This window comes from Orycteropus afer, unplaced genomic scaffold (genome assembly GCF_000298275.1).
Source record: "Orycteropus afer afer isolate SDZICR_OR568_19922 unplaced genomic scaffold, OryAfe1.0 scaffold00161, whole genome shotgun sequence".
NCBI lineage: Eukaryota > Metazoa > Chordata > Mammalia > Tubulidentata > Orycteropodidae > Orycteropus > Orycteropus afer.
The window spans coordinates 6560106-6573974 of record NW_006921748.1 but is presented as its reverse complement, the minus strand read 5'-3'; the positions used below and the strand labels follow the sequence as shown (position 1 = coordinate 6573974).

General features: G+C 36.7%; 1 protein-coding gene across 1 annotated transcript; it reads left to right on the top strand.

Annotated features, from left to right (window-relative positions):
• Positions 1-5447: 5447 nt before the first annotated feature.
• Positions 5448-13419, top strand: SYT4 (synaptotagmin 4). Its single transcript, XM_007946442.2, has 4 exons — positions 5448-5481; positions 8407-9221; positions 11166-11286; positions 13112-13419. The coding sequence occupies exons 1-4, from the start codon at positions 5448-5450 to the stop codon at positions 13417-13419; spliced, it is 1278 nt and encodes a 425-aa protein (XP_007944633.1).
• Positions 13420-13869: the final 450 nt, after the last annotated feature.

Sequence of the window (13869 nt, the reverse complement as noted above, 5' to 3'; positions counted from 1 at the left end):
ATTTTCACGCAAATTCTTCTGCTAGTTGGGGTTTAGTCCAAATCTGCATCCTTTCCTTCAAGGCTCAGGGGTCCAAGATTATCTTCTGTGTCTGTATCAATTGGTTTCCCTTTTCTTTGTTGAAGAGGGTCTGTGCAATCCTTCTGCCTAGTCCGCCATCTTGCCCCGCCTAAACCACCAACCTTTGCTAAGCAGCCAAATGCCTTAACCACTATGCTACCAGAGCTCCTTTGTTAAATTCCTTCTAGTATTTGTTATAAACATTTTATGTTAAACTCAAAAAAAAAAAAAAAAAAACCCAAACTCACTCCTGTCTAGTTGGATCTGGCTCATAGCAACTCCTTCTTGGGTTTCTGAGGAGGGATTACTATGGAAGTAGATTGCCCAATCTTCCTTCCTAGGAGTGGCTGGTAGATATATATTATCCACTGAATTATTAAACACTGATGTGTTATAATTGTACTAGTGTTTATCTTGACATTTTAAAATATATTCATTTAATAAGTTATCAAGTGATTTAAAAATTGTTAAATATCCACAATTTGATCTGAAAAATTGATTCTGCTTCTACTGCTACCAAACTGTCTCAAGACACACACAAAATATCTCAAGTTTTCATTGTTAATGGAAGGCTAAGAAAGTTCTCACTACAGAATATAAGGAAGAGGGAGTATGGATGTGTTATGAAGAGACACCAACAAATGCTTTCAAGGTAAAGTGATACAAGAGAAATTTCTAGCATGGTTCTAGATCAAGATTCTTGTTGGCAAATAAAGATTCAAAAACTGGAGAAGTTGATTCAAATGCCATATCTCAAAGGGAGGCCTCCAATATAAAAATAAAATGGTCACGGAAAATTTGGAGTAAAGCAGGTAAGGAACAAAGGAGAATCTTCTGGAATATTTGTGGGGAGCATTGGTGAAACACTTTAGTTTATCTTTTTGGGACTTGTTAGTATGTAGGTAAAGTGTATATTAAATTGACTTACAATATGTTGTTATGGATACTGCTACCAGTACCAGCTGCCATTGAGCCAATTTTGATTCCTTGCTACCCCATGGATTTTAGAATAAAGTTGTGTTTCACAGGTTTCCAATAGATAATTTTTCAAAAAGTTAATTGCCAGCCTCTGTTGTGGCACCTCTGGGTTGAGTCACATCTCTAACCTTTAAATTAGCAGCTGAGTGCTTAAAAGTTTGTGCCACCAGGGGACACTAGAGATAGTGCTGTACAATTTAAATCAGAAGAAATCCATGGTTGTTGATAAATCATAATACAAATGAAGCTTGAATTCCTAAAGAAAAGAGGTGATTTGCACAGGCAAGGGGAAGAAAGGATGTAATCTGTGTATAAGAATCACAAATCCATTCATGAGGTAAACGGTCCATGAGATCAGTTTCAATGGAAGAGAAGATGGCGAAAGTGAAGGAGTTCTAACTAGGACTTAGCAGAGAGTACCAGGCAGTAGACAGATGGGTATAATAATCATTTAAGATTTTCCTCAATTCCAGGAGGATGAATGTCACATTTTCCCACAGTTTGTAAGCTCAATGAAAGCAAGGATCCTTTGTATCATCTTGACCAATTAAATCTCCCACTTAAAGAAAAACGTAGGAGGCAAGTTTTTGTTTAATACATTTGTACCAAGAAAGAAAAGAGGAAAGGAAGGAAGGTTCTAAACTTGTTTTGGTTTGGACTAATTTTTTTTTTTTTTTAATTTGTGAGCCATTAGACGCAAATAAAGGCTGGCACCTAGTAAATGTTGACTATGTTGAAGGAAACCCATGTAGAAATGGTGCATAGTGAAGGGATGTGTTAGGCACCAATTGGGAAAGTGTTTATCTTGCTGGGTTTTTGATGTGGGTGTGCTTGCAATATAAATCTATCCCACTATCGTTAGAGTCTACAACCTTAATAGAATGATACGGAACATTCAAATAATTATCCATTATCAGATACTCTATTTTACCCCACCCACACCACAGAAAAATGACTTTTCATTCATAATGTGCATATTACTAAAGATTGCTGTAATATTTTCAAAGCCTAAAATTTCTTTTGCTCAACCAGAGGCTCTAATTACATCCATAAACGTTTTTAAAGAAGAGAATAGAGAAAACAAGACTGCAGGTAATGCTGCTTTTTGATAGTTCATTCTACCCCCTTTCACTTTCACAAAAAAACCTGCATTAGTATCTGTTTTCACAAACTGAAAGAATTGGGAAGAGATCTCTGCTTTTATGATAAAAGGCAGAAAAGGAAACTAGGAAACACATTCAGCATTTGTTTTGCAACAAGTGGTTAGAGGAGCAGAAAGCACCCCAGCAGGGAGAGTGGCTCCCTAAAGTCCTTCCCCAGTAACTCCACCAGCACCCCAGCATCAAGCCGCCACAGCTTTGAATTGTGTCTGTGAACACTATGTTGTTGTTGTTGCTATATGACCTCGAGTCACACCCGACTCATAGCAAACCCTCCTTGGGTTTCCAAGCAGTCGAGTGCCTTAGGCACTATCGAATAATACATAAAACCTAAAATAACACTACCTATAGTGAACACTAGGAGCTCTGGTAGCATAGTGGCTAAAGCACTTGCCTGCTAACCAGATGGCTGGCGGTTCAAACCCACCAGCCACTCCTCGAAAGGAAGGTTGGGCAATCCTACTTCCGTAGTGATGCTGCCTCGGAAACCCAGGGAGGGGTCGCTATGGGTCAGGTCTGACTCGAGGGCACATTACAACAACAACAACAACACTATGTTTATTATTGCTCCGAGTGTATAGAGCCATTTGCAAGCAGAAATAAAGCAGGTTAAACGTTGAACTCCTTCAGCAGCAAAGAATCATTCTGGGGTATATTGACTCCTGTACAGAGTGGTCTGTGTTTCCCAGGGCAGGAACTTGTTATAGATTGTGTGTTTTGGGTGGTGAAAAGGTGGTTACCTAGCAACAACCCCTCCTCTAAAGTCTGCTGCAACAGTGGTATTGCGCATGTCACTGAATTGATTACTTGTTTGCTGGTTCTGAGAAGAACAATGCAATCATGTGGTAGGGTATTAGTCACAATCATAAAAATAACTTCCTGGATTTTCTTTGTGTGGGGTCTCCTGCCCACACTCCTCTGGTGATATTAGAAGATAATCTAAACAGATTGAGTAATAAATAATACTCTCTTCAGCAAAAGAGAATGAGGGAAATTTCAGTCATGTTCATTAGTAACCTTTATTCTCATATTGCTTTTAAAGCAAGCAATGAAACAGTTACTACACACACAATAGCATTAGCTCTGGGCAAGAGATAATCTTATCACAATATGTGCTCAAGAAATGAGACAGCTCAGGATAGGGTGGGGTTCTGTGAAATAGAGTTTATACAATGTAGTCAGGGTTTAGATGACTGCATGCTACCACCTGAAGGTAAAATTAATGAGATACTTATTTAAATAGTACATACACCTATGTACTTATGTATACTACAAATGAGCTGAACCATATGTTAACAAAAACTTATCTAGAAAACATATACTTGAGTAAATGTCAAAAAATATATTTTATTTAACAGTGATATGTGTTCCAAGTAAATGCCACCCTCTCTTTCATCTATAGATGTTTATTCCTAGGGACAACCCCACCAGTGCGTGCATCACTGAAGAAGCAGCTATCTGAATGAAATGGAAAGATAAGAGCACAAACAACACTCCCTGACAATGGGGAAAAAATCAAATGGAGTACATCAGCATGTGTGTTTTCATAACATGAAGGCACAAGGGGAAAAAAAAAGTCTGTTAGAATAATGGTAAATTGCCAAGTATGTGGGGGCAGGTGGAAAGTGAGAGGAGAGATTTGGGTTTACAAAATTTTCCATGATGCAAAGGACTGAAGCCAAGTTCTCCCTAGACACACCCCTGAAGCCCTGGGTGGCTACTCTCCAACGTGCAGGAATCTGTCACTTGTACAGTAGTTTTCTGAGACTCTCCCATTGGCCCTCCTCCTCTGTCTCATCATACACTAAGTATCATTTGCTTGCTGAGCTCCAGAGCAAAAGATTTGTTTGAGGAGCAATAATGTAGCTGGAGCTACAGCCTGAGTTTTCTCCTTTGGAAATTTGCTGAACATTCATTTTTAAAAGGCTCACTCTTTAGATTCAAATTAATCAGAACCTGTCACTATATTTTTCCCAGTTCCTCACTTCCAAGGATATGATCTGTTCAGAAACTTGTGTTCTTTAAAAATAACTAATAATAATATCATTTTAGATTTTCATCTGAGTCATGCAACTGTTTTGCATGAATCAACTAGAAGTCAAGACTTTTAACCAGAAATGTCATTGCTGAAGCTGTTTCATTTTATGCTAAAATCTTAACTGCGAGTGAATCTGAATAGGAAAGGAAGTATTCCCATTTGTTCCTACATACTTTAACTGGCCAAATATAAGATATTAAAGGGAAGGGAACTGACAGCCCTGAATGGAGTGACAACATCAGCAAAATATTTAGACTTGTGAAGTTTTAGAATATAAGGGAGCATAGTGGGCATATTTCTATTTTAAGTGTATCAAGTGCAGTGGATTTTTTGACATAAGTATTACATGCCAGAGAAAATTTAGAAAACAAGACAATCTGTTCTTGAATTTTACAATGGTTCATTTGATGCAGAAGTTTTCCTCGTCTTGCAAACGAAACCACTGTCCTCAAGTAGATCACACTCATAGCAACCCTATAGGGCAGGATAGAACTGTCCTATAAGGTTTCCAAGGCTATGATCTTTACTGAACCCAGCTGCCACATATTTCTTCCAGTGGAGCAGCTGGTGGGTTTGAACTGTCGACCTTTTGGTTAGAAGTGCTTCACCACTGAGCTACTGGGCTTTCTTTTTCTCTTCTGACTCCTCTTTTAATCCTCCCTCTAAATCATATTATTCTGGTGCCTCAGAGACACGTGTTTATTCATCTAGAAGGCAAGTGATTTTATATTAGGAACTGAAAGGAATCAGTTGGGGTACATCTCTGTGTGTCTCTCAGTCCTCAGAAAAGGAAAGCTAATCTCCAGTAGTCCAAGAGTTAATATAATTGATGACTGTGTGTTGAATCCTCAGGAGAGGGGGGAGGAAGCAAGAAGGAGGGGGAGAGGGAAGGTTTGGAGGGAGGAGGGGATGGGGGCAGGTGCTGATTTCAGCCCTGTAGCGTCAGGATTGCGTCAATTCGGGTTTCAACCACGTCTGGAGTCTCGGAGACGAGCTTCTCAGAAGAGCCAAAACACGAAGAGGGGTGACAAATCACGGTGCGAGGGCGAGCGGACCTCCTCTTTGCCTCCTCCCTGCTCCAGGCTCAGGTCCCCAGAGCTCTGCGCTGTTGTTTTCGCCATTGGGGAAAGCCAACGTCTTCGAATCCAGGGAGGTGAATCAAGCCCGGGAGTTTTCCATTCAGCACCTCGGACAGAGCACGCAGCAAAAATATGGCTCCGATCACTAGCAGCCGGGAAGAATTTGGTAAGCGAGTTCCAAACTCAACTTACAACTGTGATTGTTCCTTGAATACTCCTGGGTGGGTCCCCACGCCCCTGCTCGGTGTTGGTTATCGATTTTTCATGTAGTTAATCTGAAAGAAAAATTAGAAGAGTAAACAGGCAGTCGTGTTACCTCTACTATTTCTCCTCCCTTTGATATCTTTCTCTTTAGAAATTGCCTTTCTGATTTTACCTCCAAGAAGTTCCTCAAGGTTCAGGTCCTGGTAGCTCTGTAAATTGTAGCACGCGCTGAAAACAGAATAAAAAGAGATCTTTGCTTGTTGGTTTTATTTATTTTGTAGGTGTTTTTTATTTGTGGGTAAATCTATATTTAACTTATCAGAGGAAGCCAAATGTACCCGTGGTTATGTAAGAGTTTGATCTCCTTATAAAGCAACTTGTATATTTGAAGTCTGGAATGTATATTTTATTACAAAACGTTTCATAAAGATGTTTTTCTCTGCTCTGGTTCTTGTATCCTTGAGATATGTTGCCAGTCAAAGACGCAGATCTATGATGCGAGAGTTAAAGACACTTTAGAAATGGTCTAGCTCAGCCCATTTCATTTCACTGTAAGGTAACTGAACCCCAGAAAGGTGAGGAGGAGTGTTTCAGGTCCCACAGCTAGTTAAAAGCGGCTAGAAATCAGAATTAGATTTTCAATTTTCTACTTCTGTTACCCTTTTCCTATATCAGATTTTTTTTTTTTTTACTTTTTATTTTTACTGTTTCACTAAATAAAATCAGATGCACTTTTCAGAACAAAAGAAGAAGTCTTTTTTAAAGTTCCCATTAAGTCACTGAAGGCAACAACTCATGGTCTTAATTACTTCACAGGTATTTTTTTAAAAAAACTGGGAATTTTATAGGAGTTTGCAAGTAAGTAGTTGCATTCATAGGAGTTTGCAAATAAGAAATAAGATAATTGTTATTAGACTGAGTAAAATTATTGAGATCCTTGCTGTCAAAAGCTTGTCAGTAGAGAATATATTGAGAGTATGTGAACCTTTCCATGTTATATTGATTATTTTGCCATTTGACATAAGTACTTAATAGAGACAATCTGTGATATTATATTCAGAAATTAGTTTTGTTTTTTGGAGTATTTGGATTTATTTAGTTGTGACATGTATTCTAAATTTCTAATTTAAATATGAACAATTTTCTAATACTGAGGCATTATCTGGGACTGTGGTAATTAAGTGTGTTCTACTTTGGACCATCTCTCTTTTTAGAAAACCTTTATCTATTCCTTTTATTGTTCTTGGCTTATGTTGGATTGGCTAAAGAATTGTCACAGTTCATGAGTTGCTTTTGCTCTCTGGCCTTGGATTGAGGGTGTGTGTGTGTGAGTGTGTGTGTGTGTGTGTGTTTAACAAAGACTCGAATAGAAGGAAAAACTGCAAAGCTTATATTAAGTTTAGCTGATTATTTTTACCACTTGCCTCATTCTTTCTTTGTAGCATTCACTATTTTTTTCTTTATAGGGGAATGAAAATGTTCATTTTTTTTAAAAAAAAATTCTACATAATTGAGATTCTTGATGTCAATACACTAAATGATTTTTATTGTTTTTATTTTGTTTGTTTTTATCTTCTCAGATACTTCTATTATTTATTATTTCTTTGAGTTCATCTCTGTGATTATGAAGTAGGTAGACAGAAGATTTTGGAGGATGAAGAAGGAGAGTAACAAAAGATTGGTCTTCCTGGGGTTATTTAAACAAGGCTTAACCCTTTCCTGACTTGAACTTCTAACTTTATCAGTCACTATGTGGAATAAGAAATGCTAATGAAACTAAATTCAGATAATAGTACATGAGTTATATTCACTTTGATTGATGTATTGTGTCTAGATATAACAACATTGCTTTTACCTACACAGTGTTACTAATCATTTGTCAGAGAAATATGCTTACATATGGAACATGATATGCTTCATGCATAATCAATGTGCCCTCATTCAAGGAAAGATGCCAATTTCAATTTGATTATCATTTGACATGTAGAAATGTGTTAGGGAAAAAAAATCAGTTATGGATAAAATTGAACCCTGTATTATATGTGCTCTCTTACTCGTCTCATTACATGTTAAGGAATGATGATTCACTTATAACCACCATTCTGTTTTTATCTTATTTAATGTAATTAATTTGTAGTTTAGATAATTCAGTGCTTGTTTGAGTGTGGAATCTTTGGGATACAATAGGTTTTTGATGTTATAAGTTATGTAATATCAGTATCCTGTTGCATGTCTTTCCCCCCCCCCCATTTCTGTTATCACTGTTCTACAATTGGGATGAAAATGATTAGTGAGTTTGTGATGATGGAAGATAATATTCCATCATTTCTTAACATTGCACAAACCACTGAGTCTATAGATGCTTGTTGCTTGACTCTCAGATAAATAAAGAACTGTTAAGAATATAGAACAATGTGCATTTAGAGTTTTGAACAATGTGCATTTAGAGCTTCATAGTCAGTAAGAATTGGTGATTCTAGAAAGCATCGGAATGTCAATTTAAATCATGATGAAAGAAGTACTTACCCACCATGTTACAGTAGTCTCATGTCATTTAAAAAAAAAAAAAAAAGTAGATATATCAGGGTTATTAAGTTCCCATTCCCATGCTTAATCAGGCCCACTTTTACCTTTTTATTTTATGAAAAACTGCTGAAAGGAGGTAGTTTCTGTCATATTGTGTTTTCTTTTTCCTGTATGTCACACAGGGGATGTGTTTATACCTTAAAGTGATGTGAAATGTATATATACTCATACTCCCAATAGTTAGAAAGTAATTTAATCTGTCCAATCTACAGCAATTGCTAGCATTATTATGTTTCTCAAATAGGCTCATACCTTCAACTCTGCTCCTTTAATGTACATTATTGGTCATTTGGTTTTTCAGATGAAATCCCCACTGTAGTGGGGATCTTCAGTGCATTTGGCCTGGTCTTCACAGTCTCTCTGTTTGCATGGATCTGCTGTCAGAGAAAATCATCCAAGTCTAACAAGACTCCTCCATACAAGTTTGTGCATGTGCTTAAGGGAGTTGATATTTATCCTGAAAACCTAAATAGCAAAAAGAAGTTTGGAGCAGATGAGAAAAATGAAGTAAAGAATAAACCAGCCATGCCAAAGAATTTATTGCATCTCAACCTCGAGAAGAGAGATCTCAATGGCAATTTCCCCAAAACAAACCTCAAAGCTGGCAGTCCTTCTGATCTAGAAAACGTAACCCCAAAGCTTTTCCCAGAAAAAGAGAAAGAGGCCATGTCCCCTGATAGCTTAAAGTCCAGCACTTCCCTATCTTCAGAAGAGAAACAAGAGAAACTGGGAACCCTCTTCTTCTCCTTAGAATACAACTTTGAGAAGAAAGCATTTGTGGTAAATATCAAAGAAGCCCGTGGCTTGCCAGCCATGGATGAGCAGTCAATGACCTCTGATCCATACATCAAAATGACGATCCTTCCAGAGAAGAAGCATAAAGTGAAAACCAGAGTTCTGAGAAAGACCTTGGACCCAGCTTTTGATGAGACCTTTACATTCTATGGGATCCCCTACACCCAGATCCAAGAGTTGGCCCTGCACTTCACAATCTTGAGTTTTGACAGGTTTTCAAGAGATGATATCATTGGAGAAGTCCTTATTCCTCTCTCAGGAATTGAATTATCTGATGGGAAAATGTTGATGACCAGAGAGATCATCAAGAGAAATGTTAGGGTAATTCATTCTTAGTGTTTGAAGTATTTATAAACAATCTTTGTGCAGCTTTTTTGTATCTCAGAGATTTTTATAAAGATGATAAGTTTGTGACATTATACCATCTTTACTAGGTTTAAGTATCATGAATCATATTTAAATCAGAAGCAAGGGAATAGAGCAAATGAAGGAAAATTTAACCCACAGCTGAAATGTTCAAAGTATTTTTAATGATATAAATTAGACATCCTTTATGAATATTTAAATATAATTTCTATAATTTTTTAAAATTAATTTCTATCATAAGTATTTTGGCAAAGACTGCAACTTAAATAAAATATAAGTAACTATTTCTTATTCCTAAGCAATTCACATAAAATCCTTCTAAATAAGCAACATTAAATTTGCAATTGAAGTTAAAATTAAATAACTTCTTTCAGGGGATTTGGAACTTTTATTGACTTTTAATAGAATTGCTTTTCAAAGATGATACATCAAATCATGTGGATCTGTAATGTCTATCTTTATGCTGTATAACAGGAAGTGAGTTAGTATGCATTTGTAGCTATCTACATTGGTAGTTCTGGGAATATTGAAACATTATGAGACATCAATTAAACACATTTAATCCTATCTCCACTTTAAACTCAATTGTTTCTAATCTTGATATTTAAGAATAACTTCTGTCTACAGTGTCATAATTGTACAGAACCCCTTAAGCAGGGTAATTCATGCTTTTGAAAATCATACTACCTTAGCGCTTATTTTGAAAATCTCCACACCTTTTATTTCTTTGTTGAAGTTAGTAAAGATAAGGCCCAGATACTTACTTGGAGCCCAGAAGTATAATTTCTTTTAGACATGTGGATACTTACTGGCACAGTGGGAATAAAGACATGTCCCTTCTCCTTGGAGGGATTATTTGTGCCAACTTTTTCATGACTATCTATTGCAGTTCTAGGAACCTGACCCAATCATCATTCTTAGTTATAACCTTACCCCAAATATATATTTTGTTACTTCCACTTGAAACTCGTGCTTTGAATTCTTGGTCATATTACCTAGTATGTTTTTAGTGTTAAAAAAAAAAATCTTTGTATCATGAAAAGAAGAATCCTATGACTTACCCAAAGAAAAAGCATTAAGTGTTCTGTGGCAATTCTACCCAATACTTAATTATTTCCTTGGATTAAATGGGGGTAGCACAGTGGTTAAACACTTGGCCTCTGACTGAAAGGTCTGCTGTTTGAACCCACCTGTTGCTCAGGGGAGAAAAATGTAGCAGTCTGCTTTCTTAAAAGTTGTAGCCTTGGAAATCCTATGGAGCAGTTCTGCTCTTTCTTATCAGGTCACTGTAAGTCAGAATCAACTCGATGGAACAGATTATGGAGAAGGGCAGGGATTTTAACTCCATCAGCCCTCTGGGCCAAAGCATTTCTAAGATTAGGATAAGTATCAGTTGGTTTGAATCCCAATTCCAATAATGCCAAACCTAAAGAATTTTACATCAAATCAAACTTAATATAAGGCTGAATATTTTTTATAGAGAGAGACCCATTCAAATGATTGAATAATTTGATTATTACTAACAAGTACAAAAAAATAGAGCTATAACTAAAATACAAAAACCACAAATACCCCACTGTAGGCGAGATTTTAAATATCCTTTTAAACATTGCTAGTAATGGGTGTGGCTAACGTTGCTTATTTAAACAATGTGTAGTACCTCCAGAGACCACCGGATGGCAAGCAGTTGTTCTTTGAAGGTGCTAGTGCTGCACAAAAACTTCATTACTCTCAGATTTTTTAATATATTAAAATAAAAACAAGCAAGAACATTTCATTTAAATATCCGACAATGCTATTTTATTGCTTAAAATATATATTTAGAATTCTAAATTAGAGAAGTAAAAAATTAAAAAAAAAAAAAAAACTTGCATAATGCTTCTCTCTTCATTTCTTTAGAAGTCTTCAGGACGGGGTGAGCTATTGATCTCTCTCTGCTACCAGTCCACCACAAATACTCTCACTGTGGTTGTTTTAAAAGCTCGACACCTGCCTAAATCTGATGTGTCTGGACTTTCAGGTAAGAATGATTCTGAGAAACTTAAGGTTCAATGTATAAGTGGGGAACACTTTGAGTCAAATAGTCAACAACTGAAACTGGCTTATGCTACTAATTTACCTTTTATTCACACTCACAGGTGATGTGATTGTTTTTCTGTTTATACTTTTATGGAAAGTTTATCTGATCCGATGCTATTAGCAAGAAGAAATAGTCTCCATAGTTCTGAGATCTAAGCCAAAGGGAGACACCAGACAGAAGCTGACTGAAGGGGGTTGGGCACAATTCAGGGAAGAATGCAGAGGAAAGAGGACAGCACCACAAGTCCAGCAATGGAAATAAAATTAAGTCTTGAGAGAAGATTTTTATTTTAGTATTTTAAACCATCTTGTCTAGTCTAACTCTTCTGTTGCTGGGAATATTGAAACATTATGAGACATCAATTAATTGATAATCTTTTCTTTAACTCTTTATGCATCTGCTTTAATTAAGAATCAAAACCAGATATTAGTTTGTGACTAGTGTTACAAAGAAAATCCTTATCATGTAGCACAGTGAGGAAGTGAAGAAACTATGAGTAGAAATTACCTGAATTCAAATCCTAGCCCTTCCATCTCCTAGTTATATAACCTTGAGTATGTTTTTTAAACTTTGTGAAATTGAATGTATTAAAAACTACCTTGAGGGGCATTGCACAGATTAGAAAAGTATTCTTCATTAAATATAATTTAGTGGTTTATTAGGAGTCATTAGGCACTTGACTAGTAATGGAATATTGATGGTTTGAATATATCCAAAGGGACATCTCAGGAAAGACCTGGCAATCTGCTTGCAAAGGTCGTAACCATGGAAACCCTATGGAGCACACTTCAACTCTGTAACACATTGGGTTGCCCTGAGTTGGAATTGACCCGATGGCAACTAGTTCATGTGCTAGTGATGTATTATTTTTATTTGATCATAAAAGTTGACATCACGGTTTTAAAAGTTTAGACTAGGAGGCTGAATTATGTCATACAACACAGCCAGACAAAGTTGGTAAAATAATATAGTTAAATGTGTGATGAAGTACCATGATCCTAAAATTCACCAAATTTTTAGAAGGGTGACACCAGGAACATTAACATTGAGATACAGGAAGCAATCACAGCAGGGGATTAAAAAACTACAGAAACAAGAAAGTCAAGAAAGGCACTGATGTTGTGGAGTTTAAATCTCATTCAACAGCAAAAGCAGCTGATGCCCAAAGAGGTAGAAATATTTACTCTAAGTCATATAGCTCAGTTATGACTGATGTCATCTAATGTTTTTCTTCTGTCCCACTCTCTGCAATGACTTATTAGGAACCAGAATGAGAACATAGAACATTTTTTCTATTTTTATGCCCTTGAATATTATCTTTTTCCACTACCATTAGTACTTCCTTCACTACCTTCCACTTTAGGGTTTTCTCTTATGTTTATTCACTTGCTTATTTACATTTGGTTGAGAATAGACAATCCAGGCTTTGTCCATGTTTGCACTGTGCTCTGACTCAATTTCATTGCAATCTTATTTTATTGCCATGATCTCTAAAGTCTCTGAACTTGAGATGAGCACTCCATCCAGGCCCCAAACCAAAGCCAAACCCACTGCCATATGGAATCAATTCCTATTCATAACGACCTTCATTGGGTTTCCAAGCCTGTACATCTTTATGGAAATAGATTGTCTCATTTTCCTCCCATGGAGCAGCTAGTAGGTTTGAAATGCTAACCACAGGTTAGCAGCCAAATGACTTACCACTATACCACCAGAGCTCCAGCCAAGTCCTTCCAGGGTAAATGCTTGTTATTTGTCATTGCAGATCCCTATGTCAAAGTCAACCTGTACCATGCCAAAAAGAGAATCTCCAAAAAGAAGACTCATGTGAAGAAATGTACTCCCAATGCAGTATTCAATGAGCTGTTTGTCTTTGATATTCCTTGTGAGGGTCTTGAAGAAATAAGTGTGGAATTTCTGGTTTTGGATTCTGAGAGGGGATCCCGGAATGAGGTGATTGGGCGGTTGGTCCTGGGAACAGCAGCAGAAGGAAGTGGTGGTGAGCACTGGAAGGAAATCTGTGACTTCCCCAGGAGACAAATTGCCAAGTGGCATATGCTTTGTGACGGTTAGCATCCTAGAGCTGGAACTACATGATTTTTACTAGGCAAGGAGCAATTCTCTTTCTTTTTGATGAGTAATTGCAAGCTTGTGAAGGCAAGTTGCCTTTTTTGTTAGGAACAAATTGAATTAGCAGACCAGAAAGTAACTGTAAATGTGCATCATGATAATTTCCCCTTTTATTTAGAGAAATTGGATAATTTTCATAAGATATTCCTTTTCTCTTTAAGGTTACCAGTGATATAAATAAGAGTAGTCAAGAGTTTAATGAAGATGGTATTCCAAGTTATGAATGTGGATTAGAAGGTGTTGGCTTCATTAGAACACACTGGAAGATAATGTGATTGTTCAGATTTAGAAATGAAAAGCCTTTGTTTTCTTATGAAAATTCATCCATTTTTCTTCAGCTTGGGGAAATCAATTTTTCTTTAAATCCAAAGATACTGAAGAAATGTGCTCTAA

Bases quoted from the DNA above. Each gene is read 5' to 3' on its own strand.
- SYT4 (XM_007946442.2), top strand. From the start codon at position 5,448: ATGGCTCCGATCACTAGCAGCCGGGAAGAATTTG. The intron at 5,482-8,406 runs GTAAGCGAGTTC...TTGGTTTTTCAG, and splicing joins TAGCAGCCGGGAAGAATTTG to ATGAAATCCCCACTGTAGTG. The intron at 11,287-13,111 runs GTAAGAATGATT...TTGTCATTGCAG, and splicing joins TGATGTGTCTGGACTTTCAG to ATCCCTATGTCAAAGTCAAC.